Source organism: Haliotis rubra, unplaced genomic scaffold, assembly GCF_003918875.1.
Source record: "Haliotis rubra isolate DU_JTF1 unplaced genomic scaffold, ASM391887v1 Scf198, whole genome shotgun sequence".
NCBI lineage: Eukaryota > Metazoa > Mollusca > Gastropoda > Lepetellida > Haliotidae > Haliotis > Haliotis rubra.
The window spans coordinates 114734-128920 of NW_025765980.1; the positions used below are offsets into that span (position 1 = coordinate 114734).

The 14187-nt window shown below is 39.0% G+C and overlaps 1 protein-coding gene across 1 annotated transcript in view; it reads right to left on the reverse strand.

The window, feature by feature from the left end:
* The window catches only part of LOC124275065 (calcium uniporter protein, mitochondrial-like), a 113240-nt gene extending 99450 nt beyond the window's left edge, over positions 1-13790 (reverse strand). The window contains exons 1-2 of the mRNA XM_046710538.1: positions 13639-13790; positions 4830-4899 (exon numbers count right to left, since the gene is read on the reverse strand). Coding sequence (XP_046566494.1) covers positions 4830-4899; positions 13639-13740 — 172 coding nt within the window. The 5' untranslated portion in view covers positions 13741-13790. The remainder of the gene's footprint in view (positions 1-4829; positions 4900-13638) is intronic.
* Between the last annotated feature and the right edge of the window lie 397 nt (positions 13791-14187).

A 14187-nucleotide genomic window follows, 5' to 3' on the forward strand; every position in this document is an offset into this window, starting at 1 on the left:
TATTGAAAAGGAGCCCCAGGGAGACCAGAGATTCCTGAACCTGAGGAAATCTAGACTTGCTTTATTTAAGGCTTTAGCACTGCAGAAAGGGCTTGGCAGTAGGGAAATTAATGTGGTTCTGGGACTGTGAGACAGACTATAAAAGAACCTGTGCTGTCTGAAAACACATAAATCACTTTTCAGACCTCTGTTGCAACAGTAAGGGATACCTCAGCATGGGTAGAAATCAGAGCTAGAGCTTGAGGCAAAAAAAACTCCAAACAATGATACTCCTCAAAATATCAAAGAAATTGAAAGTTTATCACCAACCATGTCTCGTTAGCTACAGCTCATTCAAGCCCAAACTTAACTTGAACATGTTAATCTATTGTCATCTATAGTTAACGAATAAATCAGATAAAAACAATCATTGCACAATCGATATGGAGGTGTATGAAAAATCTAACCGGGTACTCTTGTCCAAGGCGATAAAGAGATTACAGGTAACCAATAAACAATTATAATCAATCAATGAAACAATACCTTCCTGCTTCTCCAATACTGACAAAACATTCTGAGCAACCTGGGGTCGTAAGAGGCGACTTCATAGACTGGGTGGTCAGACTTGAGTGAGTGCATGCGATCGTATCCCAACTGTGTGGTTCGATGCTCATGACGTCAATCACTGGACTATGTAGTCCAGACCAGATATTTACAGATCTAAGCTATACAGCTTTAACACTGGTAAACAACCCAAAGTACATTCACCTCAATGTCAATACAAGGAACGAAGGACAAAAAAAATGGAAGATCCGGTCAGTGTAATTTTACAGGAGACCCTTGAGGGAGTAGATTCAGTATTATGTTACTTTGAACATTATTTCTGTTATACTACAGAGTGTAATAATCGTAAAAATTGTGTCTTAAAATGACAAACATCACTACCATAAACCTTTTGCTATACACAAAACATGATGCTGAAGCATTTCTCAACACTCATTATTTGTCATTACCTCCCTTCTGGGGCCTCTCTATGGCATATAGCACACATTATATAACAGTATCTGCTTGCATGTACAGATTTATCACCCTCCCATGGTATAACTCTGAAATTAGCCTCAGCTGGTGCAACTGTCAGCCAGGAAACAGGAAGCTGTAGGAGTCTATTGAGAATAGTAATAATGATCAATAACCCTGTGTTTGAGAAGCCAGTGATGTCGACTTGACAATCCATTCATTACCACCTGAAAGTGTTGGACACATAAAGCCGATCATTTACAATCCATCCTAAACATTCTGGTCATGTGAGGATTCTGGTCCCCAGCATATGCCAACTTGTCTCAAATGAAACAGAATACAAAATTAGAGATCCCTTTGAGTTTGTTATAAATGCAGTTTACTGTAATAATATTTGTAAGATGAAAAAAATATGTCTTAACTTCGAGTTTGTTTCTTAATGCCACAGAGAGCAAGATCCTATGACAGCTGCAATTAAACAAATCTGGACTAGACAATCTTGTGATCAATATTGTGAGTATAATCCCTGCTGTCAGGGTAGGAAGACAAGATCAACAGGAACAGTAACAGTAACACAAATATACCTCTTGTGAAGAAAGCTGAATGAACATTGAGTAAGTGGATTTAAGTTAACCCTGCTTTGAACAGGATTCCAGGTATTTCACTGCAAATGAGCTTAATGAGGAAATAAAGCCCCAAGTGATAAAGGTCTCAGAACTTAAAGAACTTGAACAGCATGGCATTGTGCTGTCAGACCTAGAAACATAAACAGGGTGAACTGGGATTCAAACTCAAGAAGATGGGTTTCTGGTCTGCCCATGAGCCTATTGTGGCACCGTAGATTACTTGGCCAACCAGGGTCTCCAGTGAACATGGAACCTGAAACCTATGATAGTGTTCCTTCGAAAAGTGAGCTAACAGCATCTTGAACTGAAAAACTTATTATCCATACAAGTAGTACACACAAAAAATTATAGCTAATAGTCCAGAACTAATGTTAATTGCCTTGATGCTCCTGACTTGCAACTGGGTGTTCCACAAACATCTAACCAACTGTCAAACTATCAGACCCACTTTCAAGGTTTCTCTCTACTGCCATTCATAAAACGGTACAGTTGGCATCCCTCTAATTCAGACTCCCTTGATAACTGGTTTACGTTCTCACTGAAGCAGTGGTGTATACGCATTATATACATCATCTTAACTGTCCCACATAATACTCGAGGGTATCTCACAGGAGTAGGGAAGAACATGGGTGTCATTAACCTTGCACGTCTGTCTGACAATAATGCTTGTGTTGATGAGACTGGGCTGCAATACAACTGAGAAGAGGTTCAGAGGTGTGTGTCAAACGACCAATGAGATACAGACACAATTACAGCATTTATGGCATCACTGAGCACTAATTATGCTGCTTTTTAGCAACGTTTCCCGAAATAATGTCAGCGAGACACCTAAGGTAGAGTTCTTTATTGGGAAATGAATGCATCATTGTGCTACCCCACTGCTTCCTATCTGATCAATAAGTCAAAAATGATAAAATCAGCAAGTTCTTCAATTTCTAAGCAATAAATTCAATATTTTACTGTGGTCTAAAACATTTTGTCAAACCATGGTGTGTAAGTGTGTAAACTTTTTTATACACCAGTCAGCAATTCTAAGGATCATAACCGGTTTATAACATAATCAAGACAAAATAAACCACCTGTTAATACAGAAGACTCCAAGCCTGACGTAACTGCAATAGTCCATAGAGACAGCATTGACACCCACACAGTTTTCCATCCTATTAACTATAATTGCATTGATGTACTTGTCAACATGTATGAAATAAAGAGGCCCACTACACTTCATATCCTCATGAGACAATTGTTCCATTCAGCAGATAGTTCAGTTCAATCATCATCAAACAATTATGATGACAGCGAGTTGTACAAACATCCAAAGCATCTGCTCTTGTCATATAACACTGTCCTGCAGGCTGGATTGGAACCTTCCATGGCTGCCCCCTATTAATATCATAATTATCACACATACATGAACTGTATCATACACATGGCTCTAACAGTTACATTTTTACTCTGAACATGATGCGGGACAAGAACATGATTCAAACTGTTAGAAGGGGCTTCCAATATCCATCCTCTCAAACCCATCTCACAACACCCACTCCCAATCATCATTCCAAAACCCTCTTCCCAAACATTCTCTTTCAAATCCCATACAGAAAAACATATGAGGGCTTGGGGAGAACAATGTTGTTACATCACAGCTAGGGGAGATAACTGCGTAACTCTTTAGGCATACCACTAGGGATAACTATGACTTAGTTTTTTTAAGAGAACTTTTTTCTCTTTCATTTCTGTATGTCTCTGTGATACCACAGGAAACTGGCAACCATAATCCAGAGGGAATGTTTACGACATAATTCCCAATCTTGGCACAAATAGATGCAAAACTGCTGATGCAGCATTAAGCAATACTCACTCACTCAAAACCCAATCATGATCCCAAGACCCAACCTTTCTCTCCAACACCCACTCAAACCCGCTCCTCTCCTACCAATCAATCCCAAACCCCACTCCCAATTCCACCTCAGTAACCTAGGCAACAACAGCTACCACCAGCCCTACATTTTATAAATAATAACCATAAATAGTTGGGACTGATTCCTATTGCAAAGATTATATTTGTACCAAACACATTGTGCCCATATTGGAGCAATGAAGTAACATGTATCAGTATTGTACACCGTGTAACAACCACACTGCCAGCATAAATACATTATCATATTGTCTGTTTGCTGTAATAACCACATTGACACACGTGTTGTAACCATATTGAGCCAGTTCCCCTATTGTTCCAGTGTATCCCACTGTGTCACAGTTGTAATAGCAGATTGGTATAACATGGTTATTACATCAGAGGCCCACAGCTTCATACTGAGCCAATGGTCGATCCAGCAATGCATTATGCAGTCAAAGGCAATGATACATCACAATGACCCAATCTGTGATAAACATACTATTCAACTTGAATGATCTCACTTCAACCACAATTAAGCACTATACCTATCATGTAAACAGCCATTGTTTGTCATGACAAAATTACACACAATGTTCTATATAGTATCACTGAAGTAGAACCATCTCCAATTATATCATTCCATAATATAATAATTCCCTCAGTGCACTTGTTCATCCATAAAAAAATCAGGAAAATCCATAGAAACCTGATTGATGCCACTGTGGCAAACAAAGGCTTCATATTTCAGTGTCCTGAGCTAACACAAGTCCTTAAAGTCAAACATATCCTCAGCCAATCTTTTAGATTGCACCCCATAAAATATCCTGAAGTAAATGTTTGGCAAAATCCTTATTTCAATTTCATAAATAGCTACAGATCTTGGAAAAAGTGGACCTCTTCCATTCAGAGGCATACATCACATTATACAGTGTATAGACAGGAAGCTTGGCATAGCACTGCTCTTTCCCACTCAGCACCATGTCAATTCTTGTTGTAAAAACCATTAATATATTCTGACAAGCTATCACATTGATGAAGATTCTGTACCAAAGAAATAAATAAGTGACTGAACTTCATCACAGAATGTTTAAAAAACAATGACCCCAAAAACATATTCAAGTTTGTTTTTTCCTCCCTCTCTGATAGTCAGCATGCCTGTTATAAACGTTATAAAACAGCCTTCCATTGTCAACATGCCTGTTATAAGCCTTTCATTGTGGGCATGTCTGTTATACGTGTTATACAACAGCCTTATGTTGCAATGACTGTTGCTATAACCAGGGACACAAGATATCAGAGACACTTACCATTCCTGAATAACACTTGGGTACAGTAGAAGTAACAGGGGCAGCTATGGTCTCCTACTTGGCTGCTTTCCTGAAACACAGACAAAAATACCCCATCATTATCAGCTATCTCCAGATACTAACAACAGCAACATAGGGCTTATACCTGTCACATCAAATCTTCATGCTGAAGCTGAAGTGGTTCATGTGATGCACATCATGTAAGAGTGGTATGTTGGTAGTATGTAGGTAAAATGTTCCTGGTGCTAAAACAGACTGGAAATGTGCCGTGTGTACATCATAACATGTGTTTAGTGCATGTGTTTGTGTTTTAGCTTCAGTGGTTTGTTTTCAGTCAGCTCTACCTCTGTATCTAGTCCTTCCAGGTCTGTGGAATATCTGTCTCAACTATCCAGTAAAACATGTATTGGCAGTACATACAACCACCCTGCAGCTGTCTGGCACCAGCTGAAGCTTCTGCTAGAACTGTATCAGTTTTTTTAATCCTCACAGCATTGTAATGGGTAGAGACTAGTCAAAGTTGATAATTCATTACAAGTCGATAAACATTATCCCATTCTGTTAAAGTAGAAAGTACTTGACCCTACAAACAAGTCTCTGTGTGGCAATTTCTGACATCACCCCAACTACCAATCTGTAGGAACGTTTCAAAATCCAGACACCACTACCCATCTCTGGCACTCTATTCAACTTCTAACACCATGACACACTCTGGCACTCTATTCAACTTCTGACACCACAAACTCTCTGGCACTCTATTCAACTTCTGACTCCACGACACACTCTGGCACTCTATTTAACTTCTGACATTACGACACACTCTGGCACTCTATTCAACTTCTGACGCCACAACACACTCTGGCACTCTATTTAACTTCTGACACCACAACACGCTCTGGCACTCTATTCAACTTCTGACACCACAACACACTCTGGCACTCTATTCAACTTCTGACATCACAACACTCTCTGGCACTCTATTTAACTTCTGACACCACGACACCCTCTGGGACCCTCTATTCAACTTCTGACACCACGACACTCTCTGGCACTTTATTCAACATCTGACACCATGACATACTCTGGCGCTCCATTCAAATCCAGACACTATTACCGCAATCTGTGGCACTCTATTCAACATCTGACACCACGACATACTATGGCACTCCATTCAAATCAGACGCTATTCCCGCAATCTGTGGCACTCTATTCAACATCTGACACCACGACACACTATGGCACTCTATTCAAATCCAGATACCACAACCGCAATCTGTGGCACTCTATTCAACATCTGACACCACGACACGCTATGGCACTCCATTCAAATCTGACAGACACTATTACAAATCCAGCAATCTGTGGCACTCTATTCAATTTCTGACACTACTACGTTCAAATCCCAATCTGTAGTACTCTACTTTTAGACAATTCAATGAGCAACTATATACGCTACCTGTATCACCTATCCCAGGATAAGCCTGTATATCAGTACACAAACTATGTAGAGACACCTGAAGGAAGGTTGTGAAGCTACAGTAGTTATAATTTTTACATCAACGTTCAAGTTTAGAAATTTACAAATTTGCAGAATGCAATATTTCCCACAACTCAAAAAGAACAAGTCATGCCGAGAAAGACACAAAGCTATTTGTTGTATGCCACATGTTATTTTAACATTAAGTTACATGTTCAATGTTCTTACCAACAGCCATGTTCATGATCAGATCATAATACAATAATTACGTAGATACACCATTGCTAGAATCATCAAGGCAGACTTTCAGTGCCACAGACTTCTGGAGAAGTGCAATAAACCTTTAGATAAGGTAAACTAAAAATGAGAGCACTTTAGTTTTAATGCAGAGGCCAGTGACACATCAATCGATCTATCAAATTTACGCCTAACAGATTATGCATGACAACTCATGGACCATGCCCTGGGGGCGAAATTTGCTGGCAACCACTCACTTAAACCTTTCTGACCTAATTCTGATAGGTTACCATATTCATTATTCAGGCAAGCATATAGAGCATGAATTAGTTTCCTCCATTACATTTAGGAACAAGTGTTTTATCATAACTACATCACAGAAATGTGTTTCCATGGTGAATGAGGGGTACAAGCCACTGACCATGTCAAGCAGCTTGCCCTAGAGCATTTCGGACAAGTGGTGTACACAAAATGCAGTAAACTAGGTTATAACAGACAAAAAACAGAGCAACCAATATTAATTCAGTCTACATTCATTATATGTATTTCAACTAAAATATACAGCAAGTTGCAAGTACCGAAAAAATAGTTGGTTATATTCCTCAGTTCGTTATAAACATAATTTACTGTACTTAGACTTTGACAGAAAAAAATTAACTTTGAATTTTCACTAGTCTTGGACTAACAGGCCAGAGGACGTGTCTTTGCATCAATAAACACCATGGTACAATCAGGTGATAATGACACATTAGTACAAAGTATGGCAAAGCTCTGATGCTCCGGTTGCAGGCTGATCCAGGCTGTTCGAACCGACCCAACAAGCTCTAACTATCACCATGAGTAGCTCCCTGTCTGAATTCTGCTGTGATCTGTGGAGCACAGACTGTCAAGGCTTACAAGAGCTGTCCAGCTAATGTTGTAACATGGGAAAGATCTGAATAATTCATCATCAGTTCTATGACTGGTTTCCAGGATTTTACATCGCTGACCTTACCAATGGTAATGTCTTTAAATTGTTCCGATGAACATGATGATAGCATGAAATGTCCTGGGTGGAGAAATCAGGAACCTGATGAGATCTGCATGTCAGTTGGATTCAGTGGAATATTGAACGGAAGGTCGTACATTGGGTTTCCAGCTCTATGCCTTTAACTTGTACATACATACATGTAGGTCTTAACTGTATTCCTCTCCAGTATTGTGGAGATTATGGGTAAGATTGGCTGGTTGGTTGGTTTGTTTAATGCCGCACACTCAGCAATATTCATGATATATGGCAATATTCCAGGTATTTGGCAGCAGTCTGTAAATAATTGAATCTGGACCAGACAATCCAGTGATCAACAGCATGAGCATCAGACTACTTAATTGGGATACGATGACATGTTTCAACCGGTCAGCAAGCCTGACCACCCGATCCCGTTAGTCGCCTATTACAACAAGCAGGGGTTACTGAAGATCAATTCTAATCCGTATCTTCACAGGTTTCATGGGTAAGAACATTGGCCCCCAAAACCTATTGCTTGTCATAAGGAGTGACAACTTCAGGAGATGATTGCATGTCGCTTATTCTCAATTCCACTGATCGATGCTCATGATATCGACCACATGATCATCTTGGACAGGATACTGACAGACCACCATCACACATGGATTAATAACTAAGCATTTGTAGAGAGCTGGAATGAAGCTGAATTCTACTGTTCAAAAGTGCTTTTGGAATTTGAATAATGCTAGAAATAAGAAGTCAATACATATGTCTCGGTAATCCAACTGAATTCAACTGTTCAAAAGTGTTTTTGTGAATTAAATGATGCTGGAAATAAGATGTCTATGGTTTATACACCGCTTTTTAACAATTTTCTTGCAATCACTGGGGACACCAGAAATGGTTTTTACTCATTGTACCCATGTGGGGAATTGAACCAGGGTCTTCAGTGTGATGAGCTAAAGCTTTAATCACTAGGCTCTCCCACCGACCCTTGGTAGACAGGGAGTTGAAGTTTGGATTCAAAGGTTGTGTTAAACGCTTTCACCACTAGGCTACCCCACCGCCCCTGAGCTCCCATGATGATCGCCTGTTGAAAGGAAGTGCCGTGTTGTCTTTAATCCTTGTGACCCAAGTTACATATTGTTATGAGGCTGCTTGAAGTTGGAAAGACTCAAGAGAGATGAAGGTGACAAACATTTCCATCCTTGGTTATCCAGGGATTGGTGTCCCCTGACTATTATGATGAATACCTTGAACTCATTCCGTACCATAGCTTGGTTTGACCTGATTCCAATAGCACAATCCAAAACACAGACATACAGTAAAGTTTGTGATCTGAGCGACTGAGGTTGTGACATCACTTCCAAAAATGGAGTATTGAAGATGAGACATTTCAGTGATACCCATGACCATTGCAATGATACTCTCAGACTGAGAAGCCCAATGAGTGAGTGAGTGAGTTTAGTTTTACACTGCACTCAGCAATATTCCAGCTATATGGGGGCGATCTGTAAATAATCAAGTCTGGACCAGACAATCCAGTGATCAACAGCATGAGCATCGATCTGCGCAATTGGGAACCGATGACATGTGTCAACCAAGTCAGCGAGCCTGACCACCCGATCCCGTTAGTTGCCTCTTACGATAAGCATGGGTTACTGAAGCTCAATAATCTAACCCGAACCTTCACGGGTGAGAACCCAAATGAATTTTTTGATACAATGTATTATCTTGGTATTTTCAAATTGCCTTTCTTCAAGTTCTGTGACCACAAAGCAGGGGAGAGAGTGTCATGTCAACACTGTATATAGTCAACAACTTCAAATGTGACAACAAAAAAACAGCCACCCTAAGAAAGCTTTGAAATACATTTTCTGATTTTAACAAAATATTATCAACATAGGAAGAAATATGCCAAAGTCGAACTCCCATATTTGGTAATTTCAGAGATGATTACAGAGCTAAATATGCATTTTGAAAGAACTTGAAAGTATGGTTAAAAAGTTGTCAAAATTTCAACTTCTGCATTTCGTGGACAAAAAATAAACATACCAATACACAAAAGTAAACAAACTCTGACTTTCATTGCATTTAGAACTAAAGTGAGAGAAACTAGTTTCACAATGATGAGTCCCACTACAGAATATACATGTGCCAAAGTTTCTTAGAAATTGAACGAAAATGACTGAGTAATGTTCCCAAATAGCCTTTTCTGTGTATTATTTCTTTCAAAGGCCTGAGCCAATCTCTTATGGAAACAACAAGACAAGGACTGTTGATAAAAAACTACTTTCTATGTAGTGAAACTCCACTAAATTGATCTTAGGGACCACAATGCTCAACACTAAACATGATGAATAACCACCAGCTCTACAAGTTTTTTCCCAAACATGATGCTTCAGGCAGATAGAACAACCATTATTTTTTCAAATTCTTATCAGAGACATCTTACATTATACAAAATGTACATAAATCAGTCTCTTTATGAGGACCTGAGGTCTTGAATGTGGAATAGCAATTTCAATCAATTCTAGGAGACTCTGAAAAACCAATAAAATGAATATTTATCACTTTTTACACAATTGTCAGCACTGGCTTCTTGACTTACTGTCCATGTGAATTCCAGGGCAGAATCAGGATTAAGAGCAGACTAATCAGGATAAAATGGTTACATGACGTACCATGCAGGACCCAGTGAGTGTACGTCTATGTACCAGTACCCTAAATGGTGTGGATCATTGTTCATTGTGTACATGAGCATAAGCACTGGTTTGCATGACCCAGACAGGATTATCTCCAGGTCACTGGGATACTACAGCTTCCATACTGTTGACACAGCTGACATAATACTGCTGATACAGGTCAAATACTGCTGATACAGCATAAAACAACCACCATTCAATAACTTACTTACTTAAAGGATTAAGAAACCAATTAATCCATAAGAGAGGTGGGTTTAACAACACTCTGAACAGACCTCAAGTATCACCACAATGTGTCAGCTTAATACCAGAGGAGGAGTGAGTGAGTGAGTTTAGTTTTACGCCGCTTTTAGCAATATTCCAGCTATATCACGCGGGGGACACCAGAAATGGGGTTCACATATTGTACCCATGTGGGGAATCGAACCCGGGTCTTCGGCATGACAAACGAACGCTTTAACCACTACGCTACCCTACCGCCCCAATGCCAAAGGAAAGCCTGCCTTAATGCCATTTTGGTTAAACTCATGACCACGGGTGGCATGGTACCGGCAAACCTAGAAACATTAAAGGTGGAACCAGGAATCAAACCCACTTACAGTGCAACAGACTTGCACAAGTCTCTAAGGTAATAATGAATAGTGTAAATGATAATTTCAAATAAAAAATAGAAATATACCTTTAACAGACTGGCATACAGTCCACTTATCTAGACTTGCCTCTTTAAAGGATAGAAATACTATACATCCATGGGCTTAGCCTTCAGTACAGGCTTCTAGCAAGGCTAACAGTACAGTACAAACCAAAGCTGTCTAGTGATCGATTCACTGAACACATTCACTTCTAACTTTGACCCATGGTGTTCCCCAAAGGGTGTTTCTTACAAACAGAGCATCAAAAATGTCCCTAATCCTATGACATGTAAAGCACTGTCCCTTATTTCACCAATAGGATATCACAGGTAATTAATTCACACCTTTCTGCATTTCCACTGCAGGCCACAAGTGTGTATGAGAGTCTTAAAACATTTGATTTATAGGGCCACCTGTATTGATCATCAACTTAACTGCTTCAGTAATATTTCACATTGTTCTCATACAGCCGAGTCAACATCAAACATCAAGCATTAGCCAAATATAGATTTATAGATTATGAATGACAAGTGGGCTGAAGTCCCTATGGCTGACAACAGTGTAAGCTAACTGCTACACTGCCAGACAGACATTGTCCTTGCAGAACCTTCACACCTTGACCTTTTTCTCGTCACACCTCAGCAGTGAGATAGCCTAAGTGAAAGGATTTGCTTGTCACGCCGAAGACCTGGGTTCCAGTCACAACATGGATACAATGTGTTAAGCCCATTTCTGTGCCTCGACCATGATATTGCTGGAATATTGCTAAAAATGGTGTAAAATCATACTCACTCACTCACCCTCTTCACACCAACATGTTCTGCAGATAGTATTGAAAGTCTCTCACAAAAATTCAGTCATATGTACTTTCTCGCTTAGAATTTCAAGTCACTTCATTTCTATTCTAATGCTATGTTCAATAGAAAATGAATACACTGCTCTAAACATATTCTAAAGCAAGTTTAAACTTCAGTGAACAGTGTTCACAATGGCTGCCTGTAATGCTCACATGAAATAATTTCGTCAGACTAGACATTTCATGCTTTCAATTGGCACAGATTCTCTATATCTGTTGACTTATTTCCAACATATTCTACATTTTGTAATTAAAGACAACATTTGTACATTCCAACAAAACCAAAAACAGACCCTGAAAGAAAATATCACCATTCACTCATGTGGAACCATAAAAACATCTGTCATGGCGACACGCCAACACTGAAGTATTTAACCTTTGTGTCCCTGGTACATCCAATAATCAGTCCAGGATCCTGATGACTATGTCAAGACATGGACATACTACACAATCTTACTTCTCCAACTCTGATGTGGTATGATAACAAAAATAATATAAAGAGATTCGTTTATGAAGACTAAAATATTCTTTAAACCACAAATAGAATTAATCAATATAATGAGCTGATGGTAAAAAATATTCTAATGATTGTGGATCCCTCAGGATGAAGTTATTACTTTCCTCAACCAACCAGTACTTTCTATGATGCTTATTGTTATCTGGAGATCTAGTCCCATACTCGTCTGTTATATGAGTAGCATAGGTCTTATCTATAATGAAATCATTTGGTGAACAACCTATATGACTGATGCACTTATATGTTATCACAGTCTGAATTTGACTTTTTGTAAGCATTATATTCAGTAAATGTTCGTGTCACCATATGGACCGTTATATGCTTAGATTACAGTCAAGGATATTTTCTATCAGACTTGGGGTCTGGAATACTGGCTGAGGTCACAGACTGCTATAATGCTTATTCAATATCTTAGTGATTCTTACCGGAGACAACATTCATGACAGTGTAAAATGTTCATTTTTTTCCAATGTCATGATATGCCACGTCAGTCCATTCAAGAAGCAGGTTCATTCTGACTACACATAACATATGACATACTTATGCCTACAACCTACATTATTAATAATACAAACTTGAACTATTTTTTTTGACACAAGATAAAAAATTAACTGCAAGTTAACCCAATTTAGATTTGTACATAATACCCATGCTGCATTAAACAACTAGACACTGTACCAAGTTATGTTGCTAATAAAAGCAAAGAAGTTGATTTGGTATCCAGAAGAACTGCTAATGGTGGAATTATAAGAAATGTCCATTCATAACACAATTGCAAGGTCACTGGCAAATCTTGATAGCAAGCTATAGTCTGCAGCTCATCTCAGATGCATCTGTTGTTATACATTTTATCACGTTCACGCTCACGGCAGAATCACTTTTCTTAGTGGCCACACCTTTCATAAATGTTAGTGTTAATGTCTACTTAAAAACATAAGTGGATATTGAATTATGCATTTGGGAAATTTCAGATGGTATTTCTGAAATAATAAATGAACACGTCAAACTGAAATTATCAATGATTTGTAAGACTGTATATAACTTAGCTGGACATAGCAAAATATACGTAAGTGATAGTCATACTTTTATATGTTCCTGGAATGCACAGGTAAGTTCAAGCACATTCCATACATGTCCTGAAGCGGACAATTTGATACCGCCAATCTGAACAAAACAGATTTGCATGTGCGTGACTACATCATTTGAAACTATTTGAGATTGTAAGCTCGCAAACCCATAGACAATGCAACAAACACTTCACGCAAACTCAAGTCGGTTGGCAAGAAGCAGCTTGAACCAGCGTAACAGTCACCGGACAGCGAACCAAACTTAACGTGAAACGCACTGACAGTGGATATAAGTTGCATTTTGCATCAATTAAAACACATTGTCCTTACCCTGAAGTTGCTTAGTAAAGGTCGCACTTTTTTCCGAACGAAATGTTTTCCTATATTTCGCCTCAGCAACAGCGTGAGTGGAGAAGTCGCCATTATTGACATAAACTTTGGAGAGGTACTACCGTCGTGACGACAAGCAATGCTGTCTGGACTACATTGGGATTGCTCGGCCGTCAGACGAAACCGCATGTGGCGTAGGGTGTATCGATTTCTGCTTTCATAGTAATTGAATGGCACCAGTAGAGTGGCCTGAAAAATTATTACGAGATTTTAATCGACTTTAAAACACTTGCAGTAACATGTTTATTAAAGTGCATAATCGAGTTAAAGACGATGATCTCCAAGAATAGTTGATGCATTAGTGAAGACGAGTCCATTTCCCAGTGGGGCAACTGCATTAATCCGCGCAGTGTTATTTATAATGAAACTGATTCCCTTGTTCCGATGTCGAAATGGACATACGTATATTTATGTTGAAACGAAAACAATCTAAATCCGTCTAAAACCCTTGTATATTTTGATACACTATCCATTCGTGACCGAGAACTG